The 15,781-nt window shown below is 44.5% G+C and overlaps 1 protein-coding gene across 2 annotated transcripts in view; it reads right to left on the reverse strand.

Moving 5' to 3' along the window:
- The window catches only part of SLCO3A1 (solute carrier organic anion transporter family member 3A1), a 303,455-nt gene that overhangs the window by 24,289 nt on the left and 263,385 nt on the right, over positions 1-15,781 (reverse strand). For both annotated transcript variants that reach the window (XM_025438159.3, XM_035714824.2), the window contains exons 8-9: positions 7,984-8,159; positions 3,761-3,825 (exon numbers count right to left, since the gene is read on the reverse strand). In XM_025438159.3, coding sequence (XP_025293944.3) covers positions 3,761-3,825; positions 7,984-8,159 — 241 coding nt within the window. The remainder of the gene's footprint in view (positions 1-3,760; positions 3,826-7,983; positions 8,160-15,781) is intronic.

Raw genomic sequence — 15,781 nt, forward strand, 5'->3', positions numbered from 1 at the left:
AATTCCTTTCTACTGACGTTTAAAGCACCAAGGAAAAATAATCTCACATTTACTTCTGGGTCCTACTCTCTTTCCTTATACTCTTCATAGCCAAGTATCTGGGAAGAGTGGTCTCCTCATGTTGCCCCACTTCCTCATGCTCTGCCTCACTGAGGGTGGTGCATCAGAGACTGTCCAACATTAACAGCCCATGCCTATGTGTGGCTACCTAAGTAAAAATTAGTAAAAATTTAAATTTATACAAGCCACATTTCAAGGGCTCAATAGTCACATGTGACGCAAATATAGCGCATTTCTATTACTTCTGAAAGCTCCACTGGAACTGCCCGTCTACGCCATTCCCAAATTGCTCTTTCTCCTGGTCTTCCTTTTTCAATAAGCAATGTCCCTGTTCATCATGTGATCACAGCCTTTTTCAGGAGCTGTCACTGTGGATTCTTCCCTCTTACATACACCATTGTGTAGACTTCTATTCAGAGACTAAGACTTGAAGGTTCTTCTTTCATCCATACCTCCCCTGCCGAGGCCATCAGTTACTCCATCAGCTACTCCATTATACCAGTGGCATACTTTTCAATCCCTACATTCTTATTCTCCCCACAACAGATGGTGGGCTTTCCTCAAATGCACAACAATCTAGTCACTTCCTGGTAAAAGTCCATCAATGACTTCATCTGCCTTAGAGATAAAGATCAAACCTGTTGACAAGGCAGCAACCCTTCTGGATCATGTTCTTGATGGCCGCCACTCTTGCCCCATCTTCTGAAAGCTCCTGCTTGCCTCACACACTCCAGTCACACTGGGATCCCTGCAGCCCCAAACATGGTGCTCCCTTCCAGGCTTTTACTTCTGTATGCCCTTCCATATAAAGCATTCTCTCCTTGCTCACCTATATAACTTTTTCTCAGTCTTCATGTCTAAGGTAGACCTCACATTGTTTTAGACCCACACTCCAGTGTGAACCATGGCAAGGCCAGGTCCAGTGTCTCTTCCGTGTGTCCCCCACTGCACCCATGCTGACACCATCACGTATCTTGTCATACCAAACTGTGATGCTGCACTAAATTCCCATTTACCCATACAGGGCCAAGTACAAAGACCGACCCGACCGTGTCATGGAATCTGATTTCTTGGTTGACTCCTCATTGGTATGGTGGTTAAATCTTATTGGGTCCTACAGGAAATGAAATCAAGCCAATTGCAAAGACCTCTTTGGTAAGCTGCTTTTAAGTAAAAGATGAAGCTATCATATCCTGCTAGGGTAGAGTTCTCAAGACTGCGATTTGTGACCTATAAGTGGGAAACAAAATCAATATAGTGGGTCATGACCAACTTTTTAAAAAGCATGGAATAGAAGAGAATACATACATATTAAGGGTATCTTTTTTATGTGTGAAATTTTTGTTTCAGCTATTTTAATGCATATGTATGTGTGTACTGGGCCATAATGTAAAACTTATCTCTTGCTGGGGATTAGTCACTGAAGTTGAAAAATACTATTCTAGATAATGCCTGGTTGATTATTCCTGCGGCGACATACAAACAGTGGAACTGCTTCAGGGCAACATACAGCGATCTTAACGGTGTCATGTTATACAGGCTATATACTGTAATGTTCTGTCTTCAAATGTCCCATAATTTTCATTAACATTTCAGAAATATCTTACAAATCTTTTTTTTTTTCATTTTGTGCTAGCAAGTTATTCTGAAGGGAAACAAATTTTTTTTTTTACCAGCTATATTGAGTCTTTAGCATTTGTTTAGAGGTGCAGAGATTTCCCCTAGAGCAACTCCACAGATGGGGGGACTCTCACCTTTCCTGGTCAGCTTATAAGAGGATTCCTAGTAGGAGGGCTGTACCCACTTACCTGGGTATGGTCCACAGAGCTCTGAACCCATTAGGTGCTCAATAAAGGTTAGTTTGTTGAATGAATGTGTATGTGAAATGATTTTGCTCTTTACAGAAATATGGGTCCCCAACTTGCTATCTGATGTTACACACTCCTCCATCCACCCAAGTCATGGTGGCAGGGGTGAGGCATTATGGCATATGCATACTCTACCTTCCCGAGGAGAAGGAAAGAGATCAACATAATTATTATTCTATGGTTGTGGAGTTCTATAAGCCACTAGACCTTCCAGGAAGGCCTACGTGTTTTAGTTTGAATTCCAACTGAATTTGTCTTAACTAGGTATCTTCATTACATAGAGCATTTCTCTTCTCTGCAAAATCGAAATATGATAAAAAATGCCATTTACGTTTCCCTATGTGTACCACCATACATGGATTGATAAGGGTTGAGAGGACTCTGAGACCTTGTCCTGGGCATGGGAGGAAGGATCACAGCAATCCATTGGAAACATTTTGCTATGGGCAGAGAAGGGAAGTAAGGAGGTGCGTGTGCCCTGGTATTTGCCATTCCCCAGGGAGGACCTTATGGATGATCTAAGAGAGGTATTCTTTTCTATATATCAATTATACAGGAATTCATCTCATTATAAAAGTAATGCACACATATAGTCATTCAAAATTTTAAAACACTTAGAAAAAATGATTTATAAGTTCTTTACTCAAAGACAATATACACCATGTTTGTGTTTAGCTTCCCAATATTCATCCATGTTTATACTTTAAAAATGCTTGAACATATAGTATATAATAGACTTTTCTATACCCCCCCAAAACACACACACATCATGTGCCCTTTCCTAGTCTATAAATACTTTCCAGAATTTTAGAGGGGACCATAAATCCTACCGGAATTCTAGATCATAATGGATGTAACTAATTCCCAGCTGTTAGACAGTTGGGTGGTTGCCAAATTTTCATTTTTTTTTTTTTTACAAACATTTTCATAAGCACTTCTATAGCTGAGTCTTTGTGCCCATTCACAGTGATATACTTAGAAGGAGGGGTTTAATTTTTACTCTGAAAATACCATGGTTATCTCCCTTTGCACATTTATTTACCATATAATGTCCATTAAAGAAGACCACTAGGATTCAAGGGAAAAAAATTACCCTGTTTTGATCTTAGCCTTGACAAAGGGATATTCATAAAGCAATAGAAGTCTAGAGGAAGAAAGGTAGGGCACTCCTAGCAGCTTGGTTACCTGATCGGCCTTTCCAGATTCCCTCCGATCCTGCCAGCCTGTCCCCAAACCCAGGGAGAACCATGGCATATTCCTGTGCTTGGTTTTCTTATCTTAAAAACGAGAGTGTTGGGCTTAACTCCTTTTATCCACACCAAACCTTGGAATGTACACTGTATAGCATGAAGGTCACATTTGCCCCATCCTAGAACCCCAAGGTAAATAAACTCAATCAGTTTGGAAAAATTTAAAGGGTACAAAGTTTCCAATTGTGAGGCACTGTAAGAATGCCTTTGTCCCAGCTGGCAGCCCCATAAATGAAGCATTTCATGAGCTGCCCAGGGTTTGCTTAATGAGGGAGCCACATTACACCATCAAATGCTTTTCCCATCGGGGCCATCACTTTCTCCTTCTTATGCCGCTGAGAATTCAGTGTCACACAAAAACAGAGTTTATATAAATGAAAACTTTGTGGTATCCAGAGAGTGGATAGGTCTAAATTCAGAGCTAAATTTACAGGTTTAAAGATTCTCTTTGCTGATAGTTATTAAATTTCATTGGGAAAAAAAAAAAGGCAAGCTCAAAAATTGGGACAAATTCGCAGGTATTGACTCACCTGATCGTAAGCATCCAATTCATTATGGAGGGAATAAAGAGAGCATACATACCCAACAAACGAAGGAGGAGGAACAAGACTCCCAGGGCATAAGACTTGAGTTCAGGGCTGACTGTCCTACGTGCAAAGAGATGAAGAAAGAAAGGAAAAGATTATCGCTCCACTTTAAATAACAGACCCGAGTCATCCACTGCTGTCCATCAGAGCCATTCTTTAAAATTAATGGCTTTTTTTTGGCTTTGTCTGCCCAAAGTCTGAAAAATAAGTGCAGTGACAAGGTAAGTTTGGGAACTTAACAGTGTTCTTTAATAACACATGTCATTAGAAGGAACACATGCAAATGTGATCCCTAAAGTCTTTATTTAAAGACATTTTGCTTTTGCCAAGATAGGAAACCATCTTAAGTTGGTAGGATATATGTATTGGGGAAGTATCAACTGGGAAGATAATTTCTCTCATGCTTCACCATGCTTCACCAACAGCCAGACTCACCAACAATCTTGTTGTTCTCAGGTTATTTTGTGAAGTCAACCAGATGAGCATGGTTTGACACCCCTGATGGAACAACTTGCAAAATAATCCATTCATCTATAACCAGTTTTAGTGCCTTTTTAATGGGAAAAGTACCTTCAGATGGTCATAGTTCTTTGTTTTGAACTGACTCAATCACCCTAGCTTTGGTTTATCTAGAACAATCCATTTGAATGATTGTCTTGCACATTTTCTAGAATACTCTCCGACTATAACTTTTTCTGGGATAAGTCTGACAGTACAGGAGGTTTGGGAATGACCAATTCCAAATAGATGGGCCTCACAGCTGATCACATCTCTTTTGAAATGTCTCTTACTCTTGTAATTGGTGTTAATTTAATGTTTGTCTCTCTCCTTGAATCCAGGGATGATTTGTCTTGTTCATTACGAGTGCCACGACAATGTGTTGAGTAATATATAAGTGGGTAGATGGGTGGGCACATGTCTCCCACTCAGGACCCAGTCTGGCCTCATCTCTGGTGGGGTGGTGAGGGAATGTGAAGGGAGATGTATTTGACCAACTACATGCACACACGCTCAGATCATCCTGGACATTGCTGGCAGAGAAACTTCCCCTTGTGCCATTCCCATCATGAGTCCCTAGGGGAGATGGGGAGGTAAACACATAACTATGAGCCTTGGAAGGACTTGGCTAGGCCTAGCTCCTTTCCAGTGTGGCCGAGCCTTTGGAAACATCAGGAGCATTTCAATATGGCTTGAAAGACTAGAAGGACCCATGCAACATAGGGAAGACCTAGGCCATCAATTCTGTAGAAAATAAATGTTAGAAACAAAGTTATCAATAGGATATCTAAGTCTACTAGGATATCTAGAACCTAGGATACATAACCCGACTCTTGACTTAGTAGCTAAAATTATATTTTACATGACCCCAGAGGTCATTCATCTCACCATCCAATGCCATCCATCCAATGACCTACAACCTGTTTGAGGCTCAGGTGGGCATGTCTTTTCTTTAGCTTCTTGGTAGGCTGGGCCAAAGGACACCATCAAACCAAAAGGAACATGGATGTAGTTTTTACAATCTTTGCCCTATTTCTAAGATTATTAGTGAAAAGTAAAAATGTGTTATTCTTGGGGAATGCCCATTTCTTCTCAATGGGGAAACCACTGTCTGGTTGATCAAGCCAGATGCCTGAAAAACGTCAATGATGAGATCAGTGTTTCTGGATAGAAATACAGCTAGTTCTCTTTAGAATGTGCCGTGTTAGAAAATCCAAGTTCTTCGGAGCTATCATCAGCTACATGGCTCCAGTTTTTGTACATTCACTTGACGGTATTGACTTGAAAGACACGTAAATAAAGACAAATTCTCCTTTTCAAGAAAACGTGCTGGCATAATGAGCTAGAAGTTTTATCACTCAAAATTTGATTTCCTTTCAGTTCTCATGTCACTAGGAATCAAATGAGCAAGGTGCTAAGATCCCCCTTCATGTCCTCTTGGGGAGCTGGTTCCCATGGGGGGAGTCATCGTTCTCAGATCTAGTTATGGAGAAATGGAAGGTTCCAGTCTGAATGTTATTGAAAGTTCCTGGCAAGGCCAGAGATGGGGTCTTAAGTCTATAATTTATGAGCTGATGACCTTGAGAATACTGCTTAACCCCCTCAGAGCCTCCACCTCCCTATCTGTAAAAGTGGAATGCTAATAAGGATGTAAACACATAATTAAAACAGGAGCCCAGTGCTGGGTCCAAAGCGGGGCACAGCAGAGGTTACCTTTTATCTTCGCCTGTGGATGATCTGAGTACTGCTGTTGTGTGCGTTAGAGTGGAGCCATCACTCTGGGACGGGGCAAGGGCTGTGGCTTAGACTGTGCCCTCGTGCCTGCCTGGAACATCTATGATGGCAAAGTGGACTAGAATAGTGACAGAATAAGGTGCTACCCCGATCATCTTGATGGGCACAACATGCGAGCCTATGCCTCCAACAGGCCCTAGCAGAGCAGGGGCTTATGGGGTAGCCGAGGTCCAGCCTAGATCACGGAGGCCATTGGCTGCTAATCTAGTCAAAGGAATCAAATGTTTCCTGAAAATCTCCAAGAGCTGTTTATCAAGCTGAGACTTGGAAGTGAATAAGATCTCAGCTTTCTGTATTTGCCAGTCTCCAGCAGTGAGCTGGCTTTTTGTATAGAAGTCATGGGGAGAGAAGAAAGTAGACTAGTCACTGCTAATGGTCACGAAGGTCATTTTTCCTGTACCTTCGTGGTGCCTTTTGTTTGTGACCAACACAATATAACTTCATGGGAATTTCTAATAATGAAACATAAGTTACCCATAACACAGCCACCCGAAACCCATACCTAGGATCTGATGGTTTTGTCCGTATGCATATTACACGTAATCAACCTCCGTAGGTAATTTAAGTGCAATAGTTCAACCCATAAATACTTTTCATTCTTATGAATTTTCATTATCCCATTGAGCTATGGTACAGTACTATAATTTAATTCATTATTCCAATTCAGGTTTTTCTGCTATTACAGTTAACATTGTAATAAAAATCTGTCTGCACTGAGCTCCTTTTTGGGTAGAGAAGTATTTTCCTAAGTGGTGAGACATAGGGTTGCCTCATAAAAAATCTGAACATTTTTATGACTCTTGATTCACAATGCTATATTGCTTCTTTGAAAGGAGCAATAGGCTTTTCAATGCCACCAGCAGTATGCAATCTGACCAGTTTTGCTACAGCCTTGCAAGCACTGGGGGTGAATATTTAACACTGATTTCTCAAGTTTAGTAAGTATAAAATAGCATTGTGTTATTGTTGCCTTAATGCTTCTGCACATTAACAAGGTCTTACTAATGACCTCCTTGAGAACAAACGCACTTTGTAGAAACACGCCTCCTCAGGAATTCATAACAGAGATCAGGAAATGCGGTAGGCATGGGGAGGAGAGAGGAGCTTGGATAAAGCAGGTGGGGACGTGTACTGGCACAGGTCACATTCAAGCATTGCACTCCCCTTTGTATTTCTAGCTCCTTGGAGTGAACTAGCAACATCCGAGTAAAGTGGGTCTGTGTTTGGTGTTACTTCCTCTGGTTCAACACAGACACTGGGTTACAGAGGGTTCCACTTTTAGGTTCTTCACACAAATCTAGGTAACTTCACAAATGTACAAGTATTTAGAATATGACCCCATAGTTCATCTCTGAGGCACCTCACCTGCCCTCAGAACAGGTCCCGAGAGACAGGGAGCCACAGCCTATGGGTGCTTTCTCTAACCATCTATTTGTATAGGAGTAATCACCACTGGCATACACATGGCCTCAGTGGGACCCACACCACTGCAAGAGGCCAGCAGGACCAATGATGTCATCACTCCCAGGTCCCAATTCAGAAACAAATCTGAGGGGAAAATGTGGCTGATCAGTGGCTGGACAGGAGCTGAACTTGGGGACCTACCTAGTCCAATGCCACTTACGTTTTATTCCAACAATGCTGCTTTCCATAAAAATCAATGCAGGATCAGAGTTCCTTTCAAAATCCCCCGCACAGTCCATTCTTGGGAGGATCTGAAAGTGTATCATCTCCCTTGGGCCATGCTTTCTGGTCTTGTGTGAGAGCCCTGTCAAATGTAACTAATTCCTATCAGCCTGGGGAACCTGGCTCGAAAGACTCACGCGGGACCTGAAGTTCTGGCCTCCCGAGGTGGCAGATGTGCATGAAGTGGGCAGAGGCAGGGCAAGAGGCAAGCCTGGCTTGCTAGTCCTGGTCTGAGCTCACCTGATAAGGATGATGACCGAGGGTGTCTGCGCCATCGCCCCAATCATACTGCAGACACACATCACACACAGGAAGGTGAGGAAGGCCTCTTGGCACCCAGGACTGGGGCATTTTCCAGGAACCACAGTCGTGTTCTCGGGTGGGACGGTCGTGAGGCACGCACAGCCGGTGAGATTCTGAAATGCAAGTGTTCAACCCTTTTAACCGGGGGCATCTCCGGTTTCCGAACCCAAAGCCATCCATCAGCTGGAGCTGTCACAGCCTAATTATGCATTCTGTGGCATTCCATTAATTAGGTCTGAATAAACGAGTTAGCTTTTTAAGGAAGTTGCAAAACACATGCAAATACAGGAATATTTACAGGGAGGAGAGCCCCAGCCCCATCTCCTGTGTATTTCATTTCCACATTCCAGAATCCCTCAATAAGCTGTACCATAGACAAATGTGTCCCCCCCCCCCCCGCCCAATACAATTAGAGAGGAAGCTGTGCCTCCATAGTATGATAAAACATTGCCAAATTAAATGTTATAATTACTTGCCAATTTGTCCTCTCTTTTATGCAGTGATAATTACAATGAAGTGTATTAAAAGAAGTAAATCAGGTAACCTGCATATTGTTGCTGGTTCGGTGCCCAGTGTGGCACTTGGAACAAAGGACGTGCATTGTCATGCATGTAGTTGCTGCTCTTGTGGGCCACTGGAGGGGGCAGCTTAATAGGACCATTCTCATGTGGCAGGGTAAGCAAAGAGGGCTAAGAGATGCCAGGAGCTTGCAGCACATCGCACACAGGCAGGGAGCTAAAGCCCAAACCAGACACATTTATTAACACTTGATCCAAGGAGGGGGGAAAGAAAGGGACTGCGTTCCATTTGATCTTGTGGGTGGATTCTTGCCCAGCTGCCCCTGCTCCCGGGCGCGGTCCAATCCTCCCTTCATCATCAGAGGAATTTCTGATGGTAAAGGGAGGAGCAGCGGCTGGGAGAGGCAGTGCCAAGCGAGCGCCAAGCCAATTAAGGTTCGATAATAATAGTGCAGAGGCCTTTAATGAATACAATCATAAATGATTCATTGCTTTTCTTCTCGAGACTGCTCGGCTTTCAGAGCACATGCCAAGGAAAATCCTCCTGAGGGTCAAACAAATCCCCTTTGGCTTTCACATTCTTCTGCTTGTCCTCATTCCTCTCCATCCTCCTGTCCCTTCTTTTCTCTTCCCACAGAACAGGGCATAGGTAGGGGTTTTTCTCAGCCCAGCAAACCGTATGGGATGCTTTCAGGGGTGTCCTAAAGCCCTTAGGTACCTTCCTACCCCCTCAGAGTCACCCGGTGTGGCTGTGCCCTGCACAGGGGCCTTTATCCACAGGGCAGAGGTGAGAGGTGTGGGCAGACATGGTATGGGGCTGGACTTCCTTAGCTCTGTGTCCAGAGCAGGTGCCTCTGTTTAAATGGACTGGTTATAGCACCTTGTGACCTATACTGTAATTCCCCAGAGGTGCCGAGGCCGTGTCCCTCTGCCCCTCCCCATACATCCCTGCCTGGGTGCTTCCTAAAACTTCTGTAAAACCCTCTCCTTCTTTGAGGCTTCCCTTCACTGAGCCAGAATCCCCACTGGCCCTGAGCCAGGTCCTTCTGCGGGCCCTCAGGAGCCCAGAACCCCCCACCCCTGCCATGTGGACATACTCCACACCCCATACCCCACTGCTGGAGACCTCGTGGCTCCCGGCATGAGGACCAAGTCTTAGGCATACTCTCCTGAGCATTTCAGGGCACTCAGATACAGCAGGTGAAGTTTAGCAGATGATTTTAGAATGCATATGTGAATGAATCTTCCCCCGTGTTTAGCAGGAGGCAGGACTTCTCCCCACCTAGGACTTAAAATGTCACCTTCTCTCTACTCAGGGGAGGAAAAGTGTTACCCCCTCTCTTCAGAACTCAACTTCACAGCCAAACTTTGCTGTCTACACTCGCCACCTCCATCTCATTCACCGAGCTCCCACTCATTCCAGTTGGCTCCTGTCCTCACATGCAGGATCCAGATGGTGCTAAGCGCTCCGGGGACCTCCATATCCTGACTCCATCACCCACTTTTCTCTTACTAGAGCCCTTGGGACACGTGCCCATGAACCACTCCCCTCTGTGGCTTCCACAGGCCATAATCCTCCCAGACCCACATCATTCCTACTGCCTCAAGGCTCTGAGCATGTTGCCATCTCCACGCTGAACCCAGGAACAAATGTCCCGACCTGGATTCTGCACTGTCAGCTTGGCACTATTTCCCGTCTATGATGGGAACTACTTCCCTAGAATTCCCTTTTCTGCAGGGCTGAGAGCTGTTCTCAGGGAGGGCAGGGTGGGGGTGGGGGACGGCACGGATGAGATTTAGAAGGCAGAGGTGAAGCAGAGGCTACTACTGTCAGAAGGCCAGACACAGGGATGATACCCATGGAAATGCCAAGAAGGTGCCGGCTGGCCCTAGCATCCGTGTGTACACGGCCCCCCTCGTTTCCGCCTGCCCTGCTGACAACAGAGGCCCCGTAGCCACCTCTACTGATGTGGCTATATGCCCACTGACCTAGTCAGCACCCTGGTCAGTACCGTCTTAGGCTTTTCCCACAAACCCCCACATTCCCACCAGTGCCAGTGCTTCTGGGGATGGAGTAACCATCCTCCACGCCTTCATCTCACTCCTCCCAGATTTTAATTCTCCAACTCCTCTGTGTTCACATTAACTCTAACTCCCACACTAAACTCTTTATTTCTAACATAACTGTGGGTGCTGTTTTCCTGACGGATGCACGTTCCCCTTTCCCACCCCCCTTTCCCTCTGCATCTCTTGCCTGAGAAGTGGCATCCTATTAACTTTCTGGAAACTTTCTGATAATTCCGGACCCCGCCCCTGACTTGAGTGTGAGGCAAGTGAGGCCAGACATCACTGTGGTTTTGCTAATTTATCCTCAGCTCTAGAGGAGAGGGCTTGGCTCATGACAGGGAGTCAACAGCTATTCATCGAATAAATAAATAGATCTCAAGTCCTATTCATTTCATCATCTCCTAAATCCTTCTAAACCCTCAAATCCTTGTCTCTGATTCCTGTAGTAAGCTATAAGAAAAGAGAGATCCAGGTCTGTGGGGCTAAGAACCACAGATATAAATGAGAAACAGGCCTCTCAGGGATAGCTATGGTCTTGCTTCATCAAGCATCCTAGGAACTGAGCTCTGACTTACATAGCCTCTTAGGAATGTGATGTGAGTACTGGAACTGAGTGATCAGGCCAGGACCCTATGAATGAACCATGTGATTGCTAAGCTTTATTTAGTTTAAAAAGTAATCTGTAGTTGGGACCTATGCTCAGTCTTAGATCTTTGCCCAATACCTAGACTAGGGCTCAAATGCATGATATTTACCATAAAAGGAAAGTACCTGGCTCCTCTCTGTTCTGAGAAGTAGAAAACCCCTTCTGAAATGAACCTACTCCAAATTAGGTCTCTGCTCTTGGCCCCAGAGAATGGATCAAAATGAGATATCTTTCTCTTAGACTGTCTGACACAGTGACTACACAGCCCTGTATGGTCTGGGGGAGAGACAGGGAATGTGACCATGAAGCCAATGTCCTGGGAATGCAGTGAGTGGACAGCAGAGTTGAGCCACCATGGGATCTGTCTGCAGCCAAGACAAAGGGAAGGTGGCAGCACACAAAGCCAAGGAGAGGGAAGGGACAAAAACAGGCCAAGAGCAGCTTCAGGGCTCTGGGCAGAAATGAGGCATTTGTAATTTGTAATTAATAATGAGGGTCATTATTAATGCCAGAAAAGCAGAAGTGAGAAATGCAAGCAGTAAGATGTCAGCTTGCTGGTGCCAAGAGGAGAAGCTGGAAATGGGGTGGGGGGTCTCTCCCAGAGGTTCTAGGCAAACCTGTATTTATTTATTCAGATTTAATTTATTTGAGAAGAGCTGTGGAAGAGGCTAGGGAGGAGATAAGCCAGAGGGTCTGAGCAGGGGCCTGGATGCGGTCTCCTTTCTGGGCAGGTGACCCAGTCTGACATGAAACCAGGAACCGCTGGGTAGTCACACAGTCTGGGAGGCAGCTGGGACTTTCCTACGATCCTTCCAAGAGGGAATCTAAGGGAACATGCTAAGCCTGTGGTCATATGACAAGAGATGGGGAACATCCTTCATTTGGGCTCAGGTGACACAAGAAATGGACCTGGATGTCATGCTAAAGGAGGTGTGGGGACTCTGGTAGCAAAGGCAGCTGTTTGGGAAGAAACTTCCAACCACATTCATATATGGTGGGAAGAACCACGGATGAGGACCACACAGTATTATCTTTTCCAAAATTGCAAAAGATGACTTTCCACCTATGGGGTTTCACAGACTATCACCCTAAATAAAAAGGAAGTGGAGGGACAGCCCTTCTGCTGATACTACCCGGACAGCTGCATGGGAACTCCTAAACTTGCAAAAGCTCCAAGCAGCAGGAAGCTTAGAAATACAGAGCTAACCTGGGTGTGAAAGAACAATTCACTTTACTGAAGAGATGACAGAGGCTGGGATCCTAATTCTCACCCTGTTGGTATACAACAGTACCATCTGGCCAATCCAAAAAAAGCAGATGGGTCTCAGAAACCACCTGTAGATGGTCATGGCCTGAATGAAGTGGTACACCCAAAGCTGCTCTCTTTGGCAGTCCCCAATACATTTAACTATTAATAAAGTACACTGGGCTCCAGGAGATTGGTTTTACCATTCCTGATCTGGCAAATGCCCACGTTTTCATCCTGTTTCAAAGGGATGTCTTCCAAGTTCACCATTCTGTGGGAGGGAATGAGGTCTCTGCTGCCTCCATGAGAGCTGGATTCTCTGTCTGGGGTCACATATTGACACGGAAGAAGGGGGTCGGGGTGGGGGAAGAGGGACAGGGTCTGGCTTTACGGGAAGTAAGTTCATCCTGATTTATCATGTTGATAATCAGATAGCCACTGTGCTCACAGAGGAGCTGGCCTGGCGAGGTTTTGGGACCAGTGCTGACCCAGAGGACAGAGCAGGACTGACTGGTAAACTCTAACAAGAACCCATCCTATAGACAGACTTGCCTGGGCACAACATGACATACGTACAAGAGCCACAATGCTGCTTGCAAGACCCAAAGTTTTGCAGCAATCTGAACGCCCATGATGCAGACTGGTTACATGGGCTCCAACAGATCCACACAATGGAAGATTACGTAGCTATAAAAAAGGTAGGAGCGTGTTCCTGACATTTATATTGATAGGAAAAGAACAACATAAATTACTACCAATGAAAGCCGCATGAACAAAGCACAGAATAAGAAAGACCTTGCAGATGCATTAAACTCCAGTCGGAATATACAAGAAACTTAAAAACAGTAATTACTCTACTTGGCGGAGTGGTGGGTGGAACAGTAGGTGAAAAGAAAACACAGGTGGAGAGTTCCCACTTCTTTTTTTGCTTTTTTTTTATACTTTTTGATTTCTGAACAACACAAATATTTCATCTATTAAAAAAATGAAGAACTGCAGAAATTACAAAATAAAGAAGAAATCAATGAAGAGTAGCGTGGCCACTGGAAATCATACTCCTATTCTACATTCAGTCATTAATTTAGACTGAGAAATGTTTCTATTCACATATAATGATGGGGATAAATAATTATAATAAAGCTGGAGACCACGAAAATAGAAAAATTACTCTTTACAATCTTGGATTAATTTTCTATTGACAAAGGAAATTGTAAGCATGCTATTTTGACAGCTCCTATTACAAGGGAAAAAAATACTTTTCAGCAAGGTTTCAAAAATACTGGCAAATGAACTTGTTCGTGTTTGGGTCTTCTTCCCCCCACATGTAATACTGGTGTCTCAATTTCTATGAGTCATACAAATAAAACTGATTCCTAGGTTGAAAGAGGACTTTTCCAAGTGGATGGCATGGGGGTCAATGAGGTTATGTGCGTGGAGAGCCTGCAGTACGGAAAGGCAGACATTCTGGAATATTCTTTTCTGCTTTTCTTTCTGTAATGTATTCAGAAATACTGAATACTTTTGCTAGGCAGAAATGACAATTTCCATTAGAAGCCGGGCCCTAGACCTGTAGTTTTTTAGTATATGTGCTGCCGAAGCGAGCACTCTAGACCTGTAGTTTGCTGCCTGTGAGACCCCTGACCCCTTATGCGTGACATCCTAATAAGGGGATGACAGATTGGGACCTCCTCCTTCTAGTGGCAACGTGCTCCTATGCATCCTAGACACCTACAGATTCTCTCATTATTCAGGAAAGTTCCTCCGACGCTCTACCGTCATTCATTACTGTCCTTTTGTAGCTCAGAATCTCTTCACTGTATCAGCCCAACCCAAGCTGGTATTTTTAGGTAAAGACCTCAGAGCTCACGTGCCTCAAGGCAAAGGGGATATTGAAAACCTGCAAGAGGAAACACACTCTCATGTTCCCTTTCAGGGTCACGGGCTGAAGGGTAACAGCCAGGGAGAAACATTCTGGGATGAAAGCAAGACCTCCATCCACCTTTCGCTCCCATAACCTGTAATGCAGGAGCCAGACCACATCCAGGCAGAGCTTTAATTATCTCCTGCAGAGGGGGAGGAAAGGGCTGGTCTTTGGGGAGTAGCAAGGACCAGTGTTTTGCTCCAGCCGCCTCGGGTAGGAGGTGTGGGCACAACGCAGAGGAGGAAGGATGTAGCTGATGCAGGGTGATGAGTATCAGGCCCCTATGCTTCTCCCTCTTCCATTTGGAACCTGTCCTCAGAGCACAAAGTCCAAGCCTCAATGCACACACAGTCCACACTGGACTGTCCTTCCGTGTCTCTCTGCCGCCACATACACACCCATCCTTCACCAGAAGGCCCCCTCCCCACTGCTCCTCCTTCTCTGGGGGAAGACACCCACACACTTCCCTTCCAGCCGCACCTGCCCTGAATTAATTCCCGAATCCCTCATGGTTCACTGATCTCTCCATGTGCCTGCTTCTTTCTCTTAGAATGTAACCATCTATCCTTCAATGGCGGGTTTATTTCTTTTTTTTTTTTTTAAGATTTTATTTACTTATGATAGACATAGAGAGAGAGAGGCAGAGACACAGGCAGAGGGAGAAGCAGGCTCCATGCAGGGAGCCCGACGTGGAACTCGATCCCGGGACTCCAGGATCGCGCCCTGGGCCAAAGGCAGGCACGAAACCACTGAGCCACCCAGGGATCCCCGGTTTATTTCTTTTTGATAAAAAAGTTTTCTCCTCATTGAAAAAGCAATGCATGTTCACTTTGGACAATTTAGTAATATGTGGAAAATTTGAGAGAAACACATAAAAATTAATTTTTCAATCCCTAGCCAGAGGTAATGTTCTGTGAACAGCTGGCTATATATCTCTGGTATAGATCTTTCCATGTAGAGATATACAAATATTTAGATTTTTTCCTTTTTTTTTTTTTTTTTACTAAAAGGGATCATAATCTGTATATCGTTTTATAATATGCTCTTTCTGCTTAATAGGCTAGCTGTCGCTTGTGGGTGTTCCTTTTGTACCCAATTCTATTAATACGTTACATCTCATCTCATAGTAAACATGAGCTCCTACCTTTCCAGCCCTCTATCTCTAATGCCTAGTCCAGGGCCTGAGATATATTAGATGTTCGGGGTTATAGTGCCCTAATTGGGCTTGATTTCAGAATATTTACGTCTTCTGACCAACCATTGCCTGAATGAGTATAGACTTTTTAATCTGTTCTGGCTCTATAAGAGAGCTTGCAAACTCCAAGCCTTTGAGGGCA

The sequence above is a fragment of the Canis lupus genome, chromosome 3, assembly GCF_003254725.2.
Source record: "Canis lupus dingo isolate Sandy chromosome 3, ASM325472v2, whole genome shotgun sequence".
In the NCBI taxonomy this organism is placed as follows: domain Eukaryota; kingdom Metazoa; phylum Chordata; class Mammalia; order Carnivora; family Canidae; genus Canis; species Canis lupus.